We start from the raw sequence: 23,606 nt of genomic DNA on the forward strand, positions 1-23,606 counted from the left end.
CTCCCAATATCCCAAGACCTTTGGCCTCTAGACCCTCCCACAGAGGGCACCAAGCCCTGGAGGGTGGCCTGCTGCCTGCTGTGGAGGATGGAGGGTTGCAAAACCCACAGCCCAGGTGTGGTCTGAGAACTCTTGACTCCTGCTGCTAATCTCATCTAGGCCTTCCTGCCTCCTTCGGAAGCAGCTCTGGGTTGTGGGGTAGGGAGGGGCCTGGGAGCCTCTGCTGCCTGATGTAGGTCCTGTCCCCATCCAGGTGGAGCTCACAGAAGGGAAACACAGGGCAGATGTGGCATCACACTTTATTGAGGGGACTTCTGGCCCTGAGGGAAGGGTGAATTCTTGGCAGGGGGTCGGGTGGTAATTAAGGAGGTGATGTGGGAGGAGCATTGATTCTGATTCTGACAGGAGTGGGCTGAGGGGATTATAGGGAGTGCTGGGAGGTGAGGCTCCAGTGAGAGAGGGGCAGGGAGGAGAGGTGAAGGCACCCAAGAAGCCAAAGCCCCATGGTTGAGGCCTGAGAGCAGGCCTCTTCTCAGGAGAGGAAGCGGGCACAGAGGGCAAAGCCGTGGGCTGGGGAAATGCACCGTGTCCTGGGCTTCCTGAAGGCCTGCTGCCTGGCGCTGGCCTCCTCACTTTCGGGCGCCCAGGGCCAGGGCGATGATGAGGCCCAGAACCAGCAGGAACATGGCGACCGAGAGCAGCACTGTGATGACCACCATGCCCCCTGTCCGGGCCATTCCCAGCCCAATGGATTCCGCCTGCCTTCCTGTCAGAAGAGAGATGGGGGAGGCCTTTGTGGGCAGGAGGAGCCCCCATCCCGACCCCAGGCACTCTGTCTCCTCCAGCTGTCCTCCATCCATTTATTCATCCAACCAGTCAACTGATCCACACATCCATCAGGTAAACATTTATGAAGCATCTCCCATGTTGGTCACTGAAGATACAGAAATTAATTGGACACAGTGCCTACCCACGTAGGACCTTTAGTGTAGGAGATGAGTCAACGGGCAGGTAAAACGCCAAAGGCTCAGGATCCGGGTGAGCAAAGAAACTAAGGGAGCACAGGGAGGGACAACTATGGGGGATGGGGTGGGAGGGCCAGGGAAGATTTGGGGGCCCTGATAAGACTTACGAGGCAGCGTGGACATTGGGATCTCTCTACTGGACTCGGTGGACGACCCCTTCCTCACTAGGTAGGAAATGCTTTGGAGGTGGGGTTTGGGAGAGAGAGGAGAGACTCCTCAGTGATCATCTGGGCCTTGGGAAAAGAGAGAGGGAGCCCAGGCATCCAGGGGCCCGTCCTTGACCCCTTAAGCTGTGTCCTCACTTTTTCACCCCAAGCTGACCCGATCCCTCCCCACCACCAACTGTCAGCACCCATCTTCTCTCCCTGCACCCCCTCCCCCAGGGATTCTAGGCCTGGATCTGGTACCTACTAGTATTTGGTTCCTGGCACGAGGTTTGTCACCTGGTATGCGCTGAGCCGGGTGACTGTGAAGCCAGCCCCACTGTCCACCACACTCACCAGCTCCCTGCGCCCACGGCAGGAAGGCACTACGAAGCTAGATTTCACCACTGGGCAGGAAATCAGGGGGTGAGTGAGGGTTGTGTGTCTGGAGGCCCCAAGGAGAGGGGGAAGGCAGGAGCGGGAGAAGGGGTGCTGGTGGTGCCCTGGGGAGGGGCCTCTAGGGACTAAGGGGCCACCTTGGTAGGGGGTAGCAAACCTTTGCTGTCATTGGCTCTCCGGACCATCAGTGTGGCGTTGCCCCCTGTGAGGTGGCAGGGGGGCAAGGCAACTAGCAGGCTCTCCGTTAGCGCCGGCGACAGCAGACCAGAGACGCTTGAGATGTTGAAGTCTGGGGGGCCAAGAGGGAGTTCGGGGTGGGGGCAACCAATCCCCTTCCCCACCATCAGATCTGGGGGCCGCCTCGACGGGTGCAGAGACCTCCCCTTCCACTCTACCGCTCGCTGGCAGACACGGGCCTTTGCTTGTGTGACCACCAGGTGGCAGGCTTGGGCTGCAGAAGCTGGACGGTCCCCCTCGCCGCTGGCTCCGGATGCCAGGAGGGGGCAGCCACCAACCTTACCCCAATTCCTAGCTTTGGGTGCTCCCCATGTCTCTCTGCCTCCTGGGTTTGAAAGAGGACCAGGAGTGTGCCCTGGGGGACGCCTGGGTGGCTCAGTGGTTGAGCATCTGCTTTTGGCTCCGGGCGTGATCCTGGGGTCGAAGGATCAAGACCCGCATCGGGCTCCCCGCTGGGAGCCTGCTTCTCCCTCTGCCTGTGTCTCTGCCTCTTACTCTCTCTCTCTGTGTCTTTCATGAATAAGTAAATTTTAAAAATCTTAAAGGCTGACTGATGCCTGGTCACTGCCATCACCGGCCCTCCACCCCCTCCACCCCCAACTGGCTGGACTAGCTCCTCTTTGAGAGCCCCGAAGGGCACAGTGCCTCCCGTGCAGGCCTTGGTTGCCCTCCCCACAGCCCACCAGAGATGGCAGAGACCTGCAGCACCCAGGGCCAGGACAGTCAGCAGGATCAGGATCAAGGGCAAGGTCCGGACTGGCAGCAGGGAGGCCATAGCTGGGCTAGGAGCTAGAACTGGCTGTGGCTTCCTGGCTTCCGGAGGCAAGTGAGGCCGGGCCCCTGGGGTGGCTGATTTTGTCTTGGGGTGGGAGTGGCTGGAGGGGAATCCTGTCCAACCTGCCCTTTGGGTCTTACAGCCTCAGGGCAGACCCCCAGACAGGTTTTTCAGGATGGGGAGCCGGCTTTCAGGCCAGAAGTGGGGATGCCCTGGCTGGATCTTGTTGGCTTAGTCAGCTGCAGAGGCTCAGGGTAACTAAGGTGGAGGTGGAAGTCACCCCTTCCTCTGAAACTCCCACATGTTAGGGCCTGAGGATTCCTGTCTGCCCCTGTGTCTGGAGCATGGCCCGTAGAGGACTGCTCCCCCAGACAGTGGGAGTCTTCCAGGAGGGGGACAAGTTCTGAGATTGCCCTGGTATGCCAGAAGAGGGGATTGATGCCAGGGCAGGGAGCTCCTGACAGGGCCTCGGCCGGGCAAGGATGGGAGGGAAATTGAAGCTGGTAGTAGGGGAATGGCGTCAGCAGAGCCAAGGGTTCCAATTCATGGGGTGTCCCCCAAGGCCCAGATATTGCTGCTGTGGGAGGGGCCTAAGGGTGCTGGCGCCAGGGAGTGTGTGGGGCTTCAGATTCTTCTGGAGAGTAGGGTGAAGGGATGTTAGGGAAGACTTTCAGAGAGACGGGGGAGGGGGCACCGTCAGCCTTGGTCAGCAACCATTGTCGAGCTGCTTGAGAAGAGAGGAGAGACACCTGGTAAGAGAAAAGAAAAGGAGACCCAGCTCCTCCAACTGCACCCCCCACCCCTGTGCTCAGTCAGACAGAAGTGAGGGAGGAGTTGCAAGCGGAAAGCAAGGAGCAACAAGGAGAAGGTATCCACTCTGGGCACAGGGCATGTGCCAACATATTTATCCTTGCAGCTATCGTGAGCTGGACATGTCACTGGGTCCCTTTTGCAGATGCGGAAACAGACTCAGAAGGAGTCACTTGTGGAAGGTGGGGTGCTTGGCCAGGAGAGGCCGAGAGCTGCACAGGGAGTGCTGATGTATGTCTCTGCATCACGAACCATCCTGTCTTCCCTGGTCCAGGGAAGGGCCAGGGTCCCATGAGGAAATGAGGGGTAGGTGGGGTTGCGTCCTTACCCCCAGGGTGGAGGGGGAGATTCAAGCTGGAGTGTGAGCAGGGGGTGATGGTGAAGATAGAACTCATGGACCCAGGGATGCCCCGGGGGCTCAGTGGTTGAGTGTCTGCCTTTGGCTCAGGGTGTGATCCCCGGGGTCCTGGGATCAAGTCCTGCATCCAGAGGGAGCCTGCTTCTCCCTCTGCCTATGTCTTTGCTTCTCTGTGTCTCTCATGAATAAATAAACAAAATCTTTTTTAAAAATTAAAAAGAGAACTCAGGGGTTCCCAAGCAGAGGGTAGGAGGGTCTTAGACCAGCACTTCTCCACATTTACTGTGCCTGTGAATCACTAAGGCTCTGGTTGAGACGCAGTTTGATTCAGTGGGTCTTAGGTGAAGCCTGAAAGTCTTCATTTCTAATGAGCTTGCAGGTAATGCCGATGGATGCCAGTCTGAGAGGCCCACGCTGAATAGCCACATGCTCTGTACCGTATGCCCCTACACACACACACACACACACACACACACACACACTGGCTTCTCTTAGGTGGAGACTAGGGGCAGGTGTTTTCCCCCAGTCTCCCAGCATAGGCTGTCTTGGGGTGAAGAATTGAATTCTGTTTTTCCTGCACCTTGGCTTTTGTCCTTTATCTGATCAGATCCTACATTCTCATTCTACAAACTGAAAGAGGACCATTTGCACAGTGAGGAGAACTTTGGAGAGAAGGGACAAGCTGGGTGGTGGCATCCTAGGGGGTGAGGCGGTCTTCTGGTACTCTTCAAATCCCAGCACTAACCTGGGAGGATGTTTACGCTTGGGCTTGGGAGGTATCTCTTCCCATTTCAGTCACAGACCAGGAAGCAGAAAGAAGAGGCTGAGTTTATTGCAGGGTGGTTGTGGCGGTCCGCGCCTAAGCCCACCACCCATCTGAAATTACGAGTGGGACAGAGTGGGGTAGGGCAGGGCAGAGCTCTGACCAGATTTTAAAGGGATAACAGGGCCCTGTGCCTTTAAGCCCTCCCTTTTGCCTCCAGCCCCCCTTCCCCACCCCGGCCCTCCCCAGGTTTCTGGAGGAACTGAGAGTTGCGTCTTCTCCCTGCCCTGCCGAGCTGCTCACTGGCTGCTCTGGAGGCTGTGCTTTGCGGTCTCCATGGAAACCATTAGTTGCTAAGCAACTGGAGCATCATCTGTGCTGAGCTCTCGCATCTAATTATCCCATCACAGCGGCCGAGAAGGGTTTGGGGAGCTGCGAGGAGGGGGAGGCCAAGCGCAGGAGCAAGAGGATAACTCTTTTAGCAGAGCGGATTCATTGACACGCTGAAGTCATTTAAAGCCACAGCACCCCGCGCCTCTGGAGGATGTCCTCGTGGCTTAGAGTAAAGAAACCAGGACCACAAATGCCTGGAGTGTCTCTCCTGGACTCACACTTTCTAGCCTGTCTCTCCCTTGGATTCTTGACTCTAAACTCACTCAAGTTTCCTCTTCTGCTCCCTTCCTTCCAAGTCCCATACCCAAGTCAACAAACATGTATTAACTACCAGGACTAGGCCAGCCTGGGTGGCTCAGCAGTTTAGCACTGCCTTTGGCCCAGGGCATGATGCTGAAGACCGGGGATCGAGTCCCACGTCGTGTTCCCTGCATGGAGCCTGCTTCGCCCTCTGCCTGGGTCTCTGCCTCTCTCTCTGTGTCTCTCATGGTTGGATGAATAAAATCTTAAAAAAAAAAAAAAAGTGCCAGAACTGCGCTAGGCACCAGGTATACAAAGGCAAAATAAGTTTCTGCCTCCAAGGAGTTCTTAATCTCTCTATCCTGCCTGGACTAGAAGATGGGCTCCTGACACTGACCTAGTCTTTCTGAACTACGGTGCTTTGTATTTGTTCTTGATCTGTGGTAGTTTTGTAGCCAGAGGATCTCAGAACCCAGGTCTGTCTGGTATGCCAGTGGTTCTTGTTCTACAACGCCAGTCTGCTTGCCGGTCAGCCAGAAACGTGTCCACTCAACTCCATGGGCCTGTGAGCCTTTGCTGGAGACTATTGTCCTCCTGCTGATAAGTGATACCGTGTGACTTCAGGCAAGTCCTTTTGAACCTCTGTTGTCTCACCTATAAAATGGGAAGACTCGTTCCTTTTCTGCCATCTAGTGAGATGTGACAGGTGTAAAAATGCTTTAAAAGAAAGATGCAGGGCAGCCTGGGTGACTCAGCGGTTTAGTGCCACCTTCAGTCCAGGGCACGATCCTTGAGATCCAGGATTGAGTCCCATGTCAGGCTCCCTGCATGGAGCCTATTTCTCCCTCTGCCTGTGTCTCTGCCTCTGTGTGTGTGTGTGTGTGTGTGTGTGTGTGTGTGTGTCTCATGAGTAAATAAATAACATCTTAAAAAAATTAAGATGCAGAAGGAATGCTGGAAATCATTGTCATAATCAGCAGGAGCAGACTTGGGGAGGGGGCCCTGGGGACTTGGACCATGAAGTGAGATGTAGTGCTCAGCACCTGTTGGTCTGATGGGAAATGGCAGAGCCTCTCTATCCTTGAGATCTGAGGAAAAAGGTGAGGGGGGGGGGGGGAAAACCCATGCCATGCAGAACTGGAAGAGACCTGGATGCCCCTTTATTTTTTCTAATGCTCCCAAGATACAATCACTTACCCCAAATCTTCTTCCAGCTTTGTGACCTTGGCCCATGTTACCTACCTGAGTACCCTGAGATGCAGTTTCTTCTTCTGTAGAAAGGGTATAAAATCTGTCTCACTGAGATATTATGACCATCACTCAAGCTAATTTATTTGAGAGTGCCTAGCACGATATCTGGTTCAATAAATATTAATTTAAGTAATTCATCTTATCTTCTTCTCCTTTTACCCTTACTGCAGATGAAAACTAGAGGTTCACAGGCAATAAATGAGTTTCCTGAGGTCACAGAGCTAGTAGCTAATGAGGCGGGATAGAAATCAGAATCTGGGGACACCTGGCTGACTCAGTCAGTAGAGCATGTGACTCTTGATCTCAAGGTCATTGTGAGTTTAAGCCCCACATTGGGTATGGAGCCTACTTAAAATAATATTTTAAAAAACAGAAATCAGAGGCACCTGGATGGCTCAGTCGGTTAAACGTCTGCCTTTGGCTCAGGTCATGATCCCATGACCTGGCTCCTTGCTCAGCAGGAAGTCTGCTTCTCCCTCTCCCTCTGCATCTCCCCCTACTTGTGCTCTGTCTCTCTCTCTCAAATAAATGAAATCTTAAAAAAAAAAAAAACACACACACACACAAATCAGAATTTGTTTTTCCAACTCTGTCATTCATGCAGAGGGAAATGGTTGGGCAGGAAAGGTAGTCCAAGGGGGGAAGTGATGAGATGTGGGCTGGCTGTATCTTGTATGCCAACCACACCACTGGGGCCCCAAGCACACAGGAACTGCCTGCCCACTCGTGTTTCCACTCAGTAAACGTTTGTTCAACATTCCCTCTGTGGTGGGTGCCATGACAGATGAGACACAGAAACCATTCCTGCTCTCAAGTTGCTGAGTTTTGGAGAATGAGACAGTTGAAATAAGCGGAAGGGGATATTCCAAAAAGGGAACAGCATATAAAAAGGCTCAGAGAAGTGAATTATCCTGACATCTTCTGGGAATTGTGAATAAATACATCTTGGCTAGAAAGAGGCATTCAAAGATGAGTAGGACTAGACCTCCTGCCACCTGCTGGGTCACCTGTGGCTTTGTATCCTATACTAAGGAGCTTGATTTTTCCCCTGAAGGAAACAGAGAGCCTTTGAAGAGTTTTACTTATGTAAAGAACATTTTGGAAATAGTGTGGGAAGGGATTGGCAGTGGGTAAAGGATTGGCACATTGGATTAGGGTTAGTCTGTGTGGCCAGTAGAATCCAGCAGAACCAATGGTCACTTTGGAGGCTAGATCAGAGAAGGACTTGCACCTTCCTCCTTGCTCTCTCCTGTATAGCTCACTCTGGAGGACATGGGGTCACCTCTATGGGGAGGTCCACCTGTCCACGTGACAAGGGATTGAGGCCTCCTGCCAACATCCAGCATGGAACTGAGGCCCCTACACAACAGCCATGAGAATGAGCAAGACTGGAAGCAGATCCTCCAGCCCAAGTCAAGCCTTCAGGTGACTGTGGCCCAGGCCAACATCTTTTACTGCAATTTCATGAGATACCCAGAGCCAGAACTGCCCAGCTAAGTCTTTTCAGATTCCTGATTCTCAGAATATTTGTTTTTTACAAGCTGCTAATAGACAATTAATGCAGATATCTTGGGAAATTCAGATGAAAATGACATTTTCCTAGTTGGGTGAATGAGTCTGGGACACAGAAGACAGGTGCAGGATAAAGAGAGGGAAGGTGGGGGAGTGGTTAAAATCGTGATGTTGAAATCTTAGTCCTTGGAGAGATGTGTAGAAGGGAGGGAGAAGACAGAAGAAGGTAGGATACTGGGACACACAGCGTCTGAAGGACAGACGGACAGAGGAGAGCTGAAGACGGAGGAATGGGAATGAGGAGGAAAACCACAAGGGAGTGGACAGGGAATTTCAAAAAGGAGGTGTCGAGTGGTATGAAAGTCAGAACTGAAGGTGAGGACTGAGAAATGTCCACTGGACTTGGCATCTCGGGGGTCATGCATCCTTAGGGGCAGCGTCCTACAGGTGAGGAAGGCAGACTCCAGAGATGACTGGCAGGGGAGGTAGTAGGGAGAGAACTGTGCAGGCTGCTCCTTGAAGAAGCTTGGCTGGGAAGGGAACGAGACAGGGAACTGGAAGGGAACTTGGGGTACGGGAAAGGCTCACCTGCTGTAGGTCTTTTTTTTAAGATTTATTTATTTGAGAGAGCGAGAGAGCGTGAGCATGAGTGGGAGGGGCAGAGGGAAAGGAGAGAGAGAATATCAAGCAGACAAGCAGACTGCACTGAGTGCAGAGCCCAACATGGGGCTCGATCCCATGATCCTGAGATGATGACCTGAGCCGAAACCAAGAGTCAAACACTTGGCTGACTACTCCACCTGGGTGCCCCACCTGTTGTGTTTTTAAAGGTAAAGATAGAGGAGAGACAGAGGTGTGATGGATGCAGAGGCTTTGGAGGAGGGAAATAATGGGGTTCAGATCAGAGGTGGAGACAGTAGCTTTTGGCCATAGAAATTCCTCTCTCTCTCTCTCTCTCTCTCTGTCTCTCTCTCTCTATCTCTAGGGCAGCAATGCAGAGAAATGTGATACTTTTGTGGGGAGACCGTGGGGGAGAAAGACAGCAAGAGGGAAGCAGCAAATTAAGGGAGCTCCTTTCTGATGGACTCCACTTTCTCTGGGAAGTAGGAAACTCAGTGGGGAGAAGGATCTGGGGTCTGCGGGGGGAGGGTACGAGTTTGAGTAGCTATTTGTGGGGAGAAGAGGACATAGCTCCCAAGGGCCCTGAGGAAGGCTGTGTGGTGGCGGTGGCCCAGCTGAGTTTGGGGACCGCTCGTCTTCAGGGGCACTGGCTGCATTAGTCAGGGTTCTCTGGAGAAACAGAACAGGCAGGATGTGTACAGAGAGAGGGAGGTTTATTTTAAGGAATTGGCTCATGTGATTGTGAAGGCTTGGCAAATCCACAATCTGAAGGGGGAGGCAGGCAGGCTTGGAGACCCAGGAAAGAGTTGCAGTTGGAGTCCAAAGGTGGTCTGCTGGCTGAATTCCTTCTTTCTGGGGGAGGGGAGTTCAGTCTTTGTTTTATTAGGGCCTTCAACTGATTGGATGAGGCTCACCATACCATGGGTTAATCTGCCTTACCCAAAGTTCACTGATTTATTTATTTTTTAAAGACTTTATTTGTTGGAGAGACAGGGAGATCATGAGCAGGGGGGAAGGATAGAGGGAGAAGCAGACTCCCTGCTGAGCAGAGAGCCTAATGCGGGACTTGATCCGAGGACCCTGGGATCATGACCTGAGCCGAAGGCAGATGCCTAACCGACTGAGCCACCAGATGCCCCAAAGTTCACTGATTTAAATATGAATCTCATCCCAAAAACATCTTCACAGAGCCACCCAGAATAATGTTTGACAAAGTATCTGAGCACCACGGCCCAGTCAAGTTGACACATAAACTTAACCATCACACTGACCTTGACATTTTGGGAGCTTTTCTAGTTACACGACAGCTTGAGTGCAGAAATGATAAAACTGTCAGGTTGTACTGACTCAGGGTTCAGGTTTCCGAGGCATGGAAAGTGGAAGGTACTGGCCAGAGTGGAGTCCTGGAGAATAAGATGGGGGCTAGTTATGAGAAGGGGTGTCAGATGCGAATGGAAGGAGCACTGCAGGGTGAGGTCACTGTCCAATAAAGATGTGAGAGGAGCAGGGAATGCGAGGGACTGGGGAGTGTGGATGTGTGGACGGGGACAGGACAGAGTGGTGTCTATCCAGGTGGTTGGGGGGGGTGGAGGGAAGAAAAGCCAAGGTCCTCCGCTGGATGGAGCACAAAGTTGTGGGGCCAATGGGAGGTGTAGACCAGTGACTCCAGGAGCTGGGCAGATTACAAAAGCAGTAAAACTTAGTGAGTGAAGTCGGGACCCACTGGAGAGAGTCAAACAGCAGCAGGAACTCTGGATAAAGCAGAAGTATTGCCTTCCAGAAAGGGGATCCTAGGGTTGCTCACTGAGCCTCCTCTGTTGTTGTTGTTTTTTTTCCCAAGAGAGGCCAGACAGCTGCATTTGTAGGGAAAGTGCTCTTATTTTCAAATTCTAAACTAATATATATTATGAAATGCACTCTGTGAGCCAAACGATACACATCTTTGAGGCCAGCTTCACCCCTGGGGGCCCCAGATTGTGTCATCTGGGACAGGACACTTAGAAAGGGAGTAGGTGTGCCACTGAGAAAGGAGGAAGAAAGTACTTGAGGCTGGAGGGTTGTTGAAGCAGCCAGGGGTTCAGTGTAACCAGTGGCCAGAGCCCTGCAAAGGGGGCTTACAATGGAAGGAGAAGGAGAGGAGGGGCAGATGTGAAGACGCAACCATCCTTCAAAGGCCTGGCCCACCATGTTTTCCACAGGAGGAGCCTCTGACAGGGCTGAAGCAGGGAAGTGGCAAAATTTAGTGTGGTCAGAGAAAAATTATTGTAGGAGAAGGTGGAGACTTGATTGTGGGGTAATTAAGCCTCTCCTTAGGCCTGAAAGAGAGCAAATCTGCTCAAGAAATAATAGTGGCCAAATTAACATGAATTAATTTATTCAATAAATGTTTATTAAATGCCTTTGTACCAGTCACTGGGCTAAGTACTGGGCATTGGGAGGTGAACACGATTGCTCTCCCGGGAGATACTGGAGTCCAGCACTACACTGCAGCGGGATTTTAGTAGGAAAAATAATGCTTACAGTTATTATTTATCGAGTGTTTACCACATGTCAGGTGCTGCACTAAGTCCTTCATTTATTTTCTTGCTTCATCCTCATAGCAACCTCTGGAGGGGTGGGTACTGTTATTGTCCTCATTGTATTAACAAGGAAATTAAGGTCAGAGACGTTAAATGACTTGCCAAAGAGGCTCCTCACAGAAGGGGCAACGTCCATGGGCTTAGACAGTCCTAGAGGGCTTCCTGGAGGAAGTAGTAAATAAGTGATGATCTGAAAGTTGAGTAGGAGTTAGCAGGGAGAAGATGGAAGGAGGGAAGGGTGAAAGGGAGGTTGTTGTCAGCTGAGAGAGCCCTCAAGCCTCATTAAAGGACTGGAGGTTTAGAGTAGAATTTGGGTAAGTCATTGGAGAAGCAGGTGGGACCAGATGAAGAGCTTTGTAAGCCCCTTTAAAGAATTTTTATTATTTTTAAAGAATTTAACTTTTGGGGATGCCTGTGTGGCTCAGTTGAACATCTGCCTTTGGCTAAGGGTGTGATCCTGGGCAGTCCCGCACTGAGCTCCCCGCAGGGAGCCTGCTTCTCCCTCTGCCTGTGTCTCTGCCTCTCTCTCATGAATAAATAAAATCTTAAAAAAAAAAAAAGAATTTTAATTTTTATCCTGAGGATAAAAAGAAGCCATTGAGGGTTTTAAACTGGAGAGTGTCATGATTAAATTTGTATCTTATAAAGATGATTTTTGCTGCACTGTAGAGACTGTGTTGGATGAATAGCTGGGAGATATTTTAGATGTCTCTTGACACACTGCTGAGATAAGATTCTGGGCAAAAAATGAGCAAAGAGGAAATTCGGGGGTGATGGTTTGACGGCCAGGGCTGTGGGGCAGGGTGGGGAGCAGTGAAGGATGCCTCCCAGGCCCTGGTTTGGGCAGCTGGGCCGATGGTGGTACAGTCGCTAGTCAGGGGGTGGTGTGTGTGTGTGTGTGTGTGTGTGTGTGTACTATCGACAGTACCATCATGGGGGTGGGGGGGTTGGGGGAGTCTCAGTGGTGGTGGGAGGGGATTTGTGGGGAGGGGTTGGAGATCTGTCATTTTTGAACTCGCTGAAATGCCTGAAGGACACCCGGTTGGAGGTGTGTGGAGGGTGGTTTGACGTGTGGTCTGGAGCTCAGGAAGGCTGTGGGCATGGGTGTGACAGCCTTGGCCTCCAGGAGGAGCAGAGACCAGTGAGAACACAAGAGCAAGCACAGAGCCTGAGGAAAATCATTATGGCCAAAAGGAAAGAGGAACCTGCAAAGGAGACCGAGAAGCTTCCCTAAAAGAAAAAAGAAGGGCACCTGAGCGGCTCAGTGGGTTAAGCGTCTGCCTTCAGCTCAGGTCATGATCCTGGGGTCCTGGGATTGAGTCCCAAATCCAGTTCCCTGGCCAGTGCGGAGCCTGCTTCTCCCTCTCCCCCTGCCCATGCATTTTCTCTTTCTTTCTCTCAAATAAATAAAAATCTTTAGGGCAGCCCCGGTGGGGTGGCGCAGCAGTTTAGTACCACCTGCAGCCCAGGGCGTGATCCTGGAGACCTTGGATGGAGTCCCACATCGGGCTCTCTGCATGGAGCCTGCTTCTACCTCTGCCTGTGTCTCTGCCCCCCCGCCCCCCCTGAATAAATAAATAAAAAATCTTTAAAAAAAAATAAAATAAAAAATAAAAATCTTTAAAAAAAAGAAAAAAGAGAAGAGCCAGGGGGTAGTGGTATCCCAGGTACCCAAAGAGGAATGCTTCCAGGGGCCACATTCTGCAGCCAACTGGTTCACGGGGAAGGGGAGAGAGTGTGAAATGTGCTCCTCTGCTTTGGCAAGCAGCAGTCACGGAGATTGCATCCGTCTGGGAGTGAAGGTGTGTGGATGAGGGTAACTGGGCTGGGCAGAGGGTCCTGAAGGACGGACCATCTCAGTGGAGCTGGGTCTGGGATTCAGGGCCCAGAGACCAACAGCCTCCAGAGGGCAGAAGTGAAGGCAGCAGAAGGTAGGAAGAGTCTTCTCTTCCCCCACCCCCCCAGTTCCTGACCTGACTTGTCTGTACCTCAGGCGGAGAGGCAGGGGGGCTTCCAGGTCTGTAGGAACCTCTGATGGACCCAGGGAGGGAGGTCAGGAGGGGCTTTCTGGGATACTGGTGGAGTGTGGAGGAAGGAACAGAAGCAGCAGAAGTGAGCTGGTGGGGCAGCCCTCCCTCCAGGCCCGAGGAGGAAGGAGCCCAACCCCTGGCCCCCCTCTCTCTACAGGGGTGTGGGGCAGGGCCCTGGGAGCTCAGGCCCAGCCAACAGGGGACCAACAGAATTGTGACCCGAGCTCCTCTTGGGGCCCAGCCACTTCTGACCTCCCCTCAACTTCCGGTTAGGCTGGGGCTGGGGCGGTTCGGAGGGAGCAGGGAGGTGTTTCAAGGTGGCCGGGGAAGGGGCCAGAATCCTTGGGAATCCCAGCGCTCGGCCGCAGGAGGGGCAGCCTGGGCGCGGCTACCCAAGGTCACCGCCGCACTCTGCCTTCTCCCGGGTCCTCGGGGCCTGTTTGATATGCACAGCAGATCCGGTGCCCTTTACAAAACTGGTATTTGTACAGCAGCCCCGGGGAGGGAGAGGGAGACCGCTTCCCCCCGCCCGGGCGGCGAGGCCCTGCAGCCAGCACCAGCGCCCCGGCCGCACCGGCTGCGCTCACAGGCCCCAGGCTGCAGCCTCAGGGCTCCCCCCTCGGCCTTGCTGGAAGTTTCTCCCCAGCTCTGCCGGAAACGCCCGCCTCAGAGCTTCCCCTCGCCCCCACCGCCCTCTCCCCGCAGCCCTGAGCGCCCAGCTGCCCTGCGCCTCCCACTCAGCCCCAGCCTCGCCGCCGCGGCGGTGGCGCATTTGCCTCGAGGGTCCCCCTCTCTCCAGCTCTAAGGATGGAGCCGGAGGCTCGCGCTGGCCCTCCCCCAGCCTCCCATCCCGCCCACCCTGCCCTGGGGGTGCCGGGCAGGGAAGTGGGGAGTGGGAAGGGGGGGTGGCAGGAGGACAGCGGATGGCTGGGACGCCGGAGCGGGGACTGCACCCCAGCTCGGGCCGTACTTTCCAGCTTGGGACCCCATCCCAGTGTGCTGTCAATGGGGAAGTGCACCCACCCCAGGGGCTGGGGTCAGGACTCAGTGATGCAGCCACCGGGGGCCCGACACAGGGTTTGGCACACAGTGGGTTCCTAAAACAGGTCCCCTTCTCTCTCTTTACTGGGGGCTCTAAGGAAGAGACAGGAGGGCAGAACCTGGGGTGGGTGGAGAGAGTTGTCCGGAGAGCCAGTGAGGCCCGCTGGGGGTGGGGGTAGGGGAGTGCGGATCTGTTCCCCGTCAGCCCAGGGGTGGGGGGGGGGGCAGCGAAAGTGCCAGAACCCCGTCCCTCCCACGCTTCTGTTCTCACTGCACTCCTTGGGCTGGCCTTGGAGATCCCCCCCCGGGAAAGGCGGTCCTCGGGCCAGTGGGGGCTGGGAGGGGCGGGCCCGGGGTGGGGCCACCCTCTCTGGGTCTTGAACAACCCCCTCCCCACTCCCCCAACTCATAATCCGATTTCGATTCCTACTCCTTCCTCTGGACCCGTCACCATGGCAACAGTTTTCTCAGTTGCACTTCATCAGTTTCTCGGCAAATCTTTCTGCTTCCTTCTTCAGTCTCTTTTCCTCCTCTGTCAGCCTGCATTTCTACATACTCGTGGTGCTCACCTTGCTCTTTATCTCCCACCTTCCCTGTTACTCTCTTGCTCTGGTTTGTCCACACCCTGCTTCTGGCCAAATCTCTCTTTCTACAGCTCCTACAGCTCCCCCCCTGCCCCTCTCTCCCTTTTCAAGCCCGGGTGGGAGCAACAAGCTACAGTCTGATGGCTAGACAAGAACTTGTGTCCTTCTGCTATCAGGGCAGCAGGGAGTCCTGGAGGGACATGGACCGAGGCCCATGATGTCAAGGGGAACGGAAGGTCACGTCCATCTGTTCGGCTCTGAATGGAGGGGGGGAGTTGGGGTGTCTGATAGGGTAGTGTTCTTGACTGGTTTCCCACCTGGTGGCCCTACAGAGACCTACAGAGACAATGCCTACAGCTACCACCACCAGGGGTGCTTCCCAAACACCTAACTCACTCCTCCTCCTCCCCACAGTTCCCCTTGATCTCTCCACCCGCTCACCCATCAGATCCACTGGGATGTCAGACTGTCCTGCCTCCTTCCACCACTCTTCACATGAACCCTTCTTCCCTAATCCATCACCCCTCTTTGCACTTCCCTGTTGCTACCTGAATCTCCTCTCCCTGTCATTCTCCACATCATCCAAGGTCAATCAGTTCTCCTTTTGAAATATCATCCACGTCTGCCTCTAGCCCTCTACCATTTCGTATGTGTTGCTCTGGACCAAGCATCCAGCAAGTCAATGTGGGCCTCACTAGAGTCTCACTTCACACTTGGACTTTTTACTTGGGTCTATCATAAATGTAGCCTCCCCTCAGAAACCAAACCTACCTGCCATAAACACATTTTTTTCTCTCCTCCTTCCTTCTGCTTTTTCTTCCCAAATTATTAAGAGCCTGTTCGGTATGAGGTTTTTCATATATATCATCTAACTGCCACAATAATCTATAGAGTACGTATTATCCCATTCTACAGGAGAAGAAATTGATGTTCTGAGTGGTTAAAGTAATTTGCTCAAAGTTCTAGAGCTAGAAAGCAAACAGAGCTAGGTCTCAAATTCAGATCTGTAAAGTTCCAAAGTTAGTGTTTTATTTTATTGTTTCCTGTATCAACCTGCTTCCATAAGACTTTCGTACTCAAAAACCTTCTTTTTTTTTTTTTAAAGATTTTATTTATTTATTCATGAGAGATACACAGAGAGAGAGGCAGAGACATAGGCAGAGAGAGAAGCAGGCTCCATGCAGGGAGCCTGATGTGGGACTCGATCCTAGGACTCCAGGATCATGCCCTGGGCGGAGTCAGGTGCTCAACCGCTAAGCCACCCAGGTGTCCCTCAAAAACCTTCTGAATTTTCTTATTCTTCCTTTAGGTTTTCAAGACTCATGATGATATGACCCCATCTCACCTACAAAAGCATGTGTCTTCTTACTTCTCAATGTGACACAGATTAGTATCAACCAGGAGAACATTTGTTTTAGGGTTTTGTCTTCATTTCTGCCTGTTAAAGATTTTTATTATTATCTTATATGAAAATACAGTGTCATGTCTCACTCATATAAGCCTGGAGGGTTAGTAAACACTTTGAAGGACAAGATGAGGATTCCCAAATCATCTCCATGCATAGAATAACAGACCAACCTAACAAGATGAAATGATCAGAGATCCATATAAAACCTCAGCAATGCATAATGGACCAGACATGGCTTAGAAGCAATTCAGGTGAGAAGGAGGAGGAGGGAGGGGGAGGGGGAGGGTGGGAGGGGGAGAGAGATAAGTAGTAGTTCAGGTGAAACAGAATCACAGAATCAAGGGGTTTAGTAAGTTCAGTGTAAGTCATCAGCATAATATGGTTGCCAAAAGTAAATTCAATTTTAGGCCATATTAATAAGAGATATAATGTTTGGAATAAAGGAAAAGAATGATAGTCCTGCTTTATTCTAAGTTGGCCAGGTGTCATCATGGAAGTGACTGTTTAGTGAACTGGGAATGTTTAGGCTGGAGAGGAGAAGAGTGAGGAATCATTAAAGCTCAATTATGTGACGGGCTATCATGGGAAAGAAAAATTAGACTCACACAGTGTGTGACCCCAAGAGGTAGTGTGTGGGCTAAAAAGTGGAGACCACTGGGAGACAGAGTTCAGCTCAAAGGAAGGAAAAACAAATGTTCATTCACTGGGGCACCTGGCTGGCTCAGTCAGAAGAACATGTGACTCTTGGTCTCAGTATCATGAGTTCAAGCCCTATGTTGGGCCTAGAGCTTACTTTAAATCAATCAATAAAATAAACTTTACTTAAAAAAAAAACCCCCACAAATGTTCATAAACGGAATGGGCTGCTTTAGGAGATGGTAAGTTCCCCGCTACTGGAGGGGTTCAAGAAGATGGTGGTATACTGCTCGAGGGGTGTGGTGGGAGGTGGGGGAGGCAGTTGCACATCAGAAAGAACAGTAACCCAGGTTGTTGGTCTTTGTTGAGGCCCCTTCCCACCAAGATCTGTGAGTTCTCCTTTTGTTCTTTCTGCGCCCTCATCAAGCCCTCCTGTTCCCCTGGACCCAAGGTCAGTCTCCCCTTTCTCCGAAGGTCTCCCTGAGGATGCAACCTGCATGATTACATCATGTCCACATCTTTTAATTATTTACCTTCTTTTATTGTGTTGTAACTGTCTCCACCTTATAAGCTCCTCGCGGGCAGGTGCCTGTAGTACCTGTTACAGGATCAGAATGTATTAATCACTGACCCTTCTCAGCCTCCCTCTGTCTCCCTCCCCTCAGCCCCAAGATAATCTTATTCTTCACCTGTTGGAAATCTTGTCTTGGCTGCTCTGTTCCAGGGCTGCTATGATACAGAACTGAGAGAGTAGCAGGTGAGCTACGGGAAGCAGGAGCCTGGCAGCTTTCCTATGTGTTGGGGAGAATCTGGGTAACAGGTGAAAGGAAAGGAAAGTAATGAAGCCCGACAGGCTAAGCCAGTCCATATGATGACAGGAGAGCAGGCAAAGAGAGCCAGAAGAGCTGTGTTGACTACAGAGGACAGAGACGGGCAGAGAGGGAGTCCAAGCTGTTGCCTGGTGAGGCGGGATAGAAGAGGAAAGGGACCTTTAACAAGTGACGCTGTACCTTATGAGTTGGATCATCAGGAGATACAAATAAAAATTGGGATTCCTTCTTCTTGGTTGTGGGAGATTATACGGGTCATGGGATCCTAGAATATATTTAGGTTTCCTGTCCTGCAACTTTTGTGGGATCCAGCACAGTGCCAGGGTATAGGTGCCCCATGGGGCAGTAACCCCAGTCCCAGCAGACAGAGCAGACATGGTCCTGAGGCCGTGGGATTCTGCCCAAAAGACTGGAACATTCTTCTCCTTCTCTTACCTCAGAGGTATGTCTTGTAAAACTATTTCCTAATCTGAGGCTTCAAGTTACAAATGCCCTACCTAGCAGTTAGAATCGGCTATGGGTCTTGACCGATGGAGAAAATGAGCCCCGGGACAGTCCATCAGCTGGCTTGAAGTCACAGAGCTGGTTTTAGGCCTGGCTGGGACGAAGACACCAGGCTCAGGGATTTGTCCCCAGTCCAGGGATGCTATTTATCCATTGGGCCAAGGAGCTACATGCATGTGAAGAGAGTCCTGATGAGAGAGAAGGGGGGAGGGGCCGGGGGCCTGGGGCAGCTGAGCACCCCTCCCTGTGTTCAGAGTCCTGCACCAGGCTCTGGGGGATGTCCAGATAAGGAGGCCAAGCCTGCCTTCCCAGATCTCGTGGCCTCACAGGGAAATGAGCCAGACACAGGAAGAAGTCCAATGGAAAGTTGGAAGCAAGCACTGTAGTGGTGTGGTGGGGAGGGTCTAGACTGGAAATCAGGAGGCCTGGGCACCACTGCCAGCCATCACTCACCAGCCACCATCCTAGCACCACTCTGGGCCTCAGTCTCCTCACCTGTGAACATTATTTTTTTTTTAATTAATTTACATTTTTTGGCAGGGAAGGGGCAGAGGGAGAGGGAGAGAGTCTTAAGTAGACTCTGCGCTGAGCAGGGAGCTGACGGGGCTCCACCTTAAGACCCTGAGAACATGACCTCAGCGGAAACCAAGAGTGGGAGGCTTAACCCACTGAGCCACCCAGGCGCCCCCACCTGTGAATATTCTATCTCTTAAAAACAAAAGCTCTTTAGTGCTACCTAAGAGCATATTAATGCAGTAACTAAATGTATCCTGTGAGTGCCTCTCCCCATGCTTTCTCCTCCTAGCACAATCTCACAAAGGCTCTTGCTATCAGTTGATGGCAGAAATTAAGATGTTCCCAGGACTCAGAACTTCCAGACAAGGTGCACGGTGAGGGGTAGGAGGTAACTGTGGCTTTCTCTGGGCCCCTGCCTCTAGTAGCCTCTCCTGGGCTTCTGAACACCACTCCCCCCTCCTGGAGCCCACCAGAGCTCTGTGAGTGTTTCTCTCCCCACTAACCAAGCCTGCTGTTTAATTGTTATCTTCCAGATAAAGAGCCTGAAGATAATTTCATCCAACCCTTTTGGTTTACATTTGAAAAAAATCTAAGGCCCAGAGACAGGGTGTGATTAGGCCAAGGTCACATGTGACTAGGCCAAGGTCACATACTCTTGACTCTCAAGTCAGTCTCTTTCTTTTGTGACTCCGGGAATTTATTAGAAATGGATTGTTTGCGGGGAGGGAGCCTCTGCTGCTGGCTCAGACAGTAGAGCTTGCAACTCTTGATCTTGGGGTTGTGGGTTTGAGCCTCAAGGTGGGTGTAGAGAGACTTAAAAAATTAGAATCTTAAAAAGAAAGAAAGAAAAGAAATGGGTTGCTTGGGAATGCAGCCTTACAGATCTTCCCCTCCTCCCTCATAACATCTGGTGAGATCCCTTGCTGGGTTCCTGGTCTATCTTTAGGCCTCCGGTGAGACCTCCTGCCTGCCTGGCCAGAACCACACCTTAGGTGGGAATAGTAAGTCTCAGCTCAGATGCTGCCCTGAGTTTGCAGTCAACTTTCCAGACTCCCAAGTCCAGGATAGGGGTCTCTCTTAAGTGCTCCCCAAGGCTTCGAGACACTGCATTGAGATCATTTGTTCACTTGTCTGTCCCCACCCAGACTGCAGGCTCTGAGGGCAAGACATCGGTCTTGTTCACCGACACATACCTATTGTCTGGTCCAGCGCTTTGCTCTTTTTTTTTTTTTTTTTAAAGATTTATTTATTTATTCATGATAGAGAGAGAGAGAGAGAGAGAGAGGCAGAGACACAGGCAGAGGGAGAAGCAGGCTCCATGCAGGGAGCCTGACGTGGGACTCCAGGATCGCGCCCTGGGCCAAAGGCAGGCACTAAACCACTGAGCCACCCAGGGATCCCTCTTTTTTTTTTAATTAATTAATTAATTTATTTATGATAGTGACAGAGAGAGAGAGAGAGAGAGGCAGAGACACAGGCAGAGGGAGAAACAGGCTCCATGCACCGGGAGCCCAACGTGGGATTCGATCCCGGGTCTCCAGGATCGCCCCCTGGGCCAAAGGCAGGCGCCAAACCGCCGCACCACCCAGGGATCCCCCAGCGCTCTGCTCTTAGTAGGTCCTCAAAAATCTTTTTTTTTTCTTAAGATTTTATTTCTTCAGGAGAGACAGAGACATAGGCAGAGGGAGAAGCAGGTTCCCTGTGGGGAGCCCGATGCGAGACTTGATCCCAGGACTCTGGGATCATGACCTGAATCGAAGGCAGATGCTCAATCACTGAGTTACCCAAGGAGTCCCCTCAAAAATACTTTGTGAATGAACAAGTAGAGGGGGTTGGTCAGAGAAGGATTCCGGGAGGAAAAGGCAAATGTTGAGTCTGGTATCACAGCCCGAAAGGAAGGAGGACAGAATCTTTTCCCTGTTTGGGTGAACCGCCCCTAGAAGAAGGAAGTCTTAGACGGTAATGGGAAAGGGGGAGAGGGAGGGAAATAAGGCAACTGAAAGGAAAACTTAAGAAGGAGGAAGGAAGCTTGCAAGAGCATGACCTCCAATAACCTGGGAGGGCTTCTCGGTGGAGGGGATGAAGGGTCTCAGCCCTGAGCAGGACAAAGCTTCCCTCCCCTCCAGCCAAGAGCCCCCTGGGTTTCTCCCCCTACAAGAACTCCTCTGGAGGGATTCTAGGCGCTCACGAGCACTTCCCTTTCTCCCCCTCCGCGCTCCCCATCTCTGCCTCCTTCCAGGCGCCTCCTCAGAGGCTTCTTTACCTCCGGAAGTGCTATTCCTCCGGGAGGAGCACTCCAGCTGTCTCCGAAGCCCTCCTTCCACCCAACCCCACCTGAGCACAGCCCGTGCCAGCACCTGCTAGGCCACATCTAGCCACCAGGGGGCACACAAAAAGCAGCCCTTAGGTCAGGGTCCCTGCCCCTCCCCACCCACACACACCTGGAGGCCAAGAGGGGCGGTGCCTCACCTGGCTCCCACACGGAGCCGGGGAGCCCCGTTAACCCCTTCCTGCCCAGCCTGGGCGGCTTCCCTCAGGCAGAGTCATTCATAGAATCGGAAGGCCGATCTGATGGCGGAGGGGGTGGTGCCCAAGCAAGGGGCGCCAGGGTGGAGGCGACGTCAGGGTTTCCAGTTCCTCGGGCCCTCGTCCCGGCCGGAGCTGTTGGAGGCTGGCACCCCCTGCCTCCGTGGCGGAGCTGTCTCCGCGGAAAAGTGGAGCCCCCCGGAGGCCAGGGGCACCGGGGCTGCGGTCACCTGCGCTGGGCCTCGCGGGCGGTACGGAGAAGGTGGGGCAGCCGCGGAAGCCAGACTTCCGGGTTCTCCGCAGCCTTCGGTCTCTGGCAGAGACCGTGTAGCGACCAGTGGGGCCGGGCGGCGGGGCGCGGGGATCAAAGAGTGGAGGGAGGGACGCGGGGGACTGCGGTGGCGGGAGGGGAGACAATTAAGATCTGGCAGCAGGATGGACCGGATCACGCAGCTCTCAGGTGCCAGGTTTTGTGGCGTCTGTCCTCCAGCACCCGGCAGCCTCCCGGGGCTCCGAGCAGCCCCGATCCCGAGACTGCGTTCCGGGCCACAAGGTGTTAAACCGTGGTGGCAGCGGGGTCCGGAGTCCCTCCCTCCTTCCCTCCCTCCCGGCGTCCCCAGCTCGGAGTCTACGCGGCTGGCGCGCAAGGAGTTAAGTCTGCCCGCAATCTGCAAGACTGGAGCCGGGGAGGGGGAGGAGGGGGGAGAGGAGGAGGGGGGGAGAGAAGAAGGGGGAAGCAGACTGCAGGGAGACAGCGCCAGGAACCCCCTCCCCAGGGACCTGGCCCCTGGGCCCCCAGCCCCAAAAGAGGCCCTGCCCTCCCCGGGGTCGTGCTCCCTTCCCCCGCCCAGCCTCCGCCCTCCAGCTTTGTGTCCCCAGGAGGGTGGGCTGCAGGATTTCCAGCCAAGCCTTGGCTGCCTGCTCAGTTTTTCCAAACCCTCCAGTCGGGGAAGGCGGGAGCCCTGTCAGGATAAGAGTCCCTCCCCCACTGCCCCCGCCGGCCCCCTCTCCCAGCCTCCTTTTTCCTGCCCCCCCACCCCCCGCACCTCTCCCAAACTTCTTTCCCGTTCCGATCCTGGCCCCTGCGCCCCCTAGCCCCACCTCTATTGGCTCCCAAGTTCCAAGTTCAGGTTGGAGGGGCCAGGTGGGTCCCCGATTCCCGGCGAGGCGCTGGGAAAGGCAAACTCCGCAGGCCGACACTGAGACCTGCCGGGCGCCCGCCCGACTCCCAGCCTGGCGCCCGCCCCATCGCAAGACGTGGCCCCAGGTCCACCCGGGAAGGTGGCTCAGGGGGCTCTCCCGCCCCGGGAGGGAGCTGGTGCCGGGGGCGCCGGCAGAGCCGGGCAGCCGACTCTGGGCGGCCGGTGCCAAGCCTCGGGGCACGCTTCGAGGAGGGGGCAAAGTGTTCCGAGCGCTGGCACGGTTCTGTCCAGCAGGTCTATTATATAATAATCACCATCTATCAGGAAGCCAGGCAGCTGGAGTGAGTGCAGAAGCCAGGATGCCCGCATCCGCTCCTCCTCCAGGCCCAGGAAGGGGTCTCCACCAAGATGGGGGTGTGGGCGCAGCCCAGGAGTGAAATGATGTGGGGGTCGAGGGGCAAGTGAGGGGCCCTGGGCTGTCCGAAGGCGGCCCCGAAAACCCCGCCCCCAGGACGCTGACTGACGGTGCTCTGAGCCAATGATTGAAGTCACTGTAGGGCTCGAAGTTAACCCTTTCTTGGGTCCTTCGTTGCTTTAGGGGATTAGAGTCCCTTCCTGAACCCCTCCCACCTGCGGGAGGTTAGTGAGGAGTCCCAGCTGGAGGATCCTCTTGTCCCGATCACCTCGCGAAGTAATCTCAGATAATCAGCGGCCCTAGCGCCGCGCCCCTCCACCCCGCACCCCCCTGCCTCCAGCCCCAAAGTGAATTGTATTACATGATGTGGTTGTGTGTGCACACTCTGTGGCTCCAGAGACAGGCCCGCGTGGCGCCGGCACCCTCACACACCCATACCCACGCCGGTACTTCCACTGACACTCGCTGACACACCTGTGACACTCCTCGTGACACAGTGACACACAGATGCACGGGAACACCCGGCGATTCCTCGAGTTCGCCAGTAGAGGGAGCCGCTCGATTCCAGCACTGGGCCGCCAGCCCCTCTCCGGCTCTCCTCGCTCGCTCCAGGGTTCCACCCAGAACTCGTGGCTGCCCGGAGCCCAGCTCCGCATCCCAACCTGGAACCTACGCTGGGCGAATGAGTCACAGCCCCACCCAGGGGAGCGCTCTACATGGCTGCTCCACGGGACATGCCAAGTACGCTTGAACTTACTGCGTTCCACATTTAACAGACCTTTTGCAACACAGCCATCACTCATCTCCTGCAAGCGTTGTTTTCTGGATCTCCTGTGAACCGGGGGTTGTGCCAAAGGATCATAACATG

General features: G+C 53.7%; 1 protein-coding gene and 1 long non-coding RNA gene across 2 annotated transcripts; one reads left to right on the top strand and one right to left on the bottom strand.

Moving 5' to 3' along the window:
• Nucleotides 1-285: 285 nt before the first annotated feature.
• Nucleotides 286-4,734, bottom strand: UPK2 (uroplakin 2). The gene is made up of 6 exons (XM_025465302.3): nt 4,493-4,734; nt 2,504-3,328; nt 1,725-1,856; nt 1,437-1,575; nt 1,133-1,203; nt 286-766 (listed from the first exon to the last, which is right to left on the bottom strand). The coding sequence occupies exons 2-6, from the start codon at nt 2,577-2,579 to the stop codon at nt 630-632; spliced, it is 555 nt and encodes a 184-aa protein (XP_025321087.1). The 5' UTR covers nt 2,580-3,328; nt 4,493-4,734; the 3' UTR covers nt 286-629.
• Nucleotides 1,405-16,415, top strand: LOC112671229 (uncharacterized). The gene is made up of 3 exons (XR_003143470.2): nt 1,405-1,594; nt 7,652-7,819; nt 16,071-16,415. It is a non-coding gene; the product is annotated as an uncharacterized LOC112671229 (long non-coding RNA).
• The last annotated feature ends 7,191 nt before the right edge of the window (nt 16,416-23,606 follow it).

This window comes from Canis lupus, chromosome 5 (genome assembly GCF_003254725.2).
Source record: "Canis lupus dingo isolate Sandy chromosome 5, ASM325472v2, whole genome shotgun sequence".
NCBI classification, from domain to species: Eukaryota; Metazoa; Chordata; class Mammalia; order Carnivora; family Canidae; genus Canis; species Canis lupus.

What these genes read in the sequence shown, in the direction of transcription:
- UPK2 (XM_025465302.3), bottom strand. Translation starts at nt 2,579, where the DNA reads ATGGCCTCCCTGCTGCCAGTCCGGACCTTGCCCTTGATCCTGATCCTG. An exon ending in GTGCCAGGAACCAAATACTA is followed by an intron (nt 1,204 to 1,436) that starts GTAGGTACCAGA and finishes CCACCTCCAAAG; the next exon opens with CATTTCCTACCTAGTGAGGA. An exon ending in CCCAATGTCCACGCTGCCTC is followed by an intron (nt 767 to 1,132) that starts GTAAGTCTTATC and finishes CTCTTCTGACAG; the next exon opens with GAAGGCAGGCGGAATCCATT.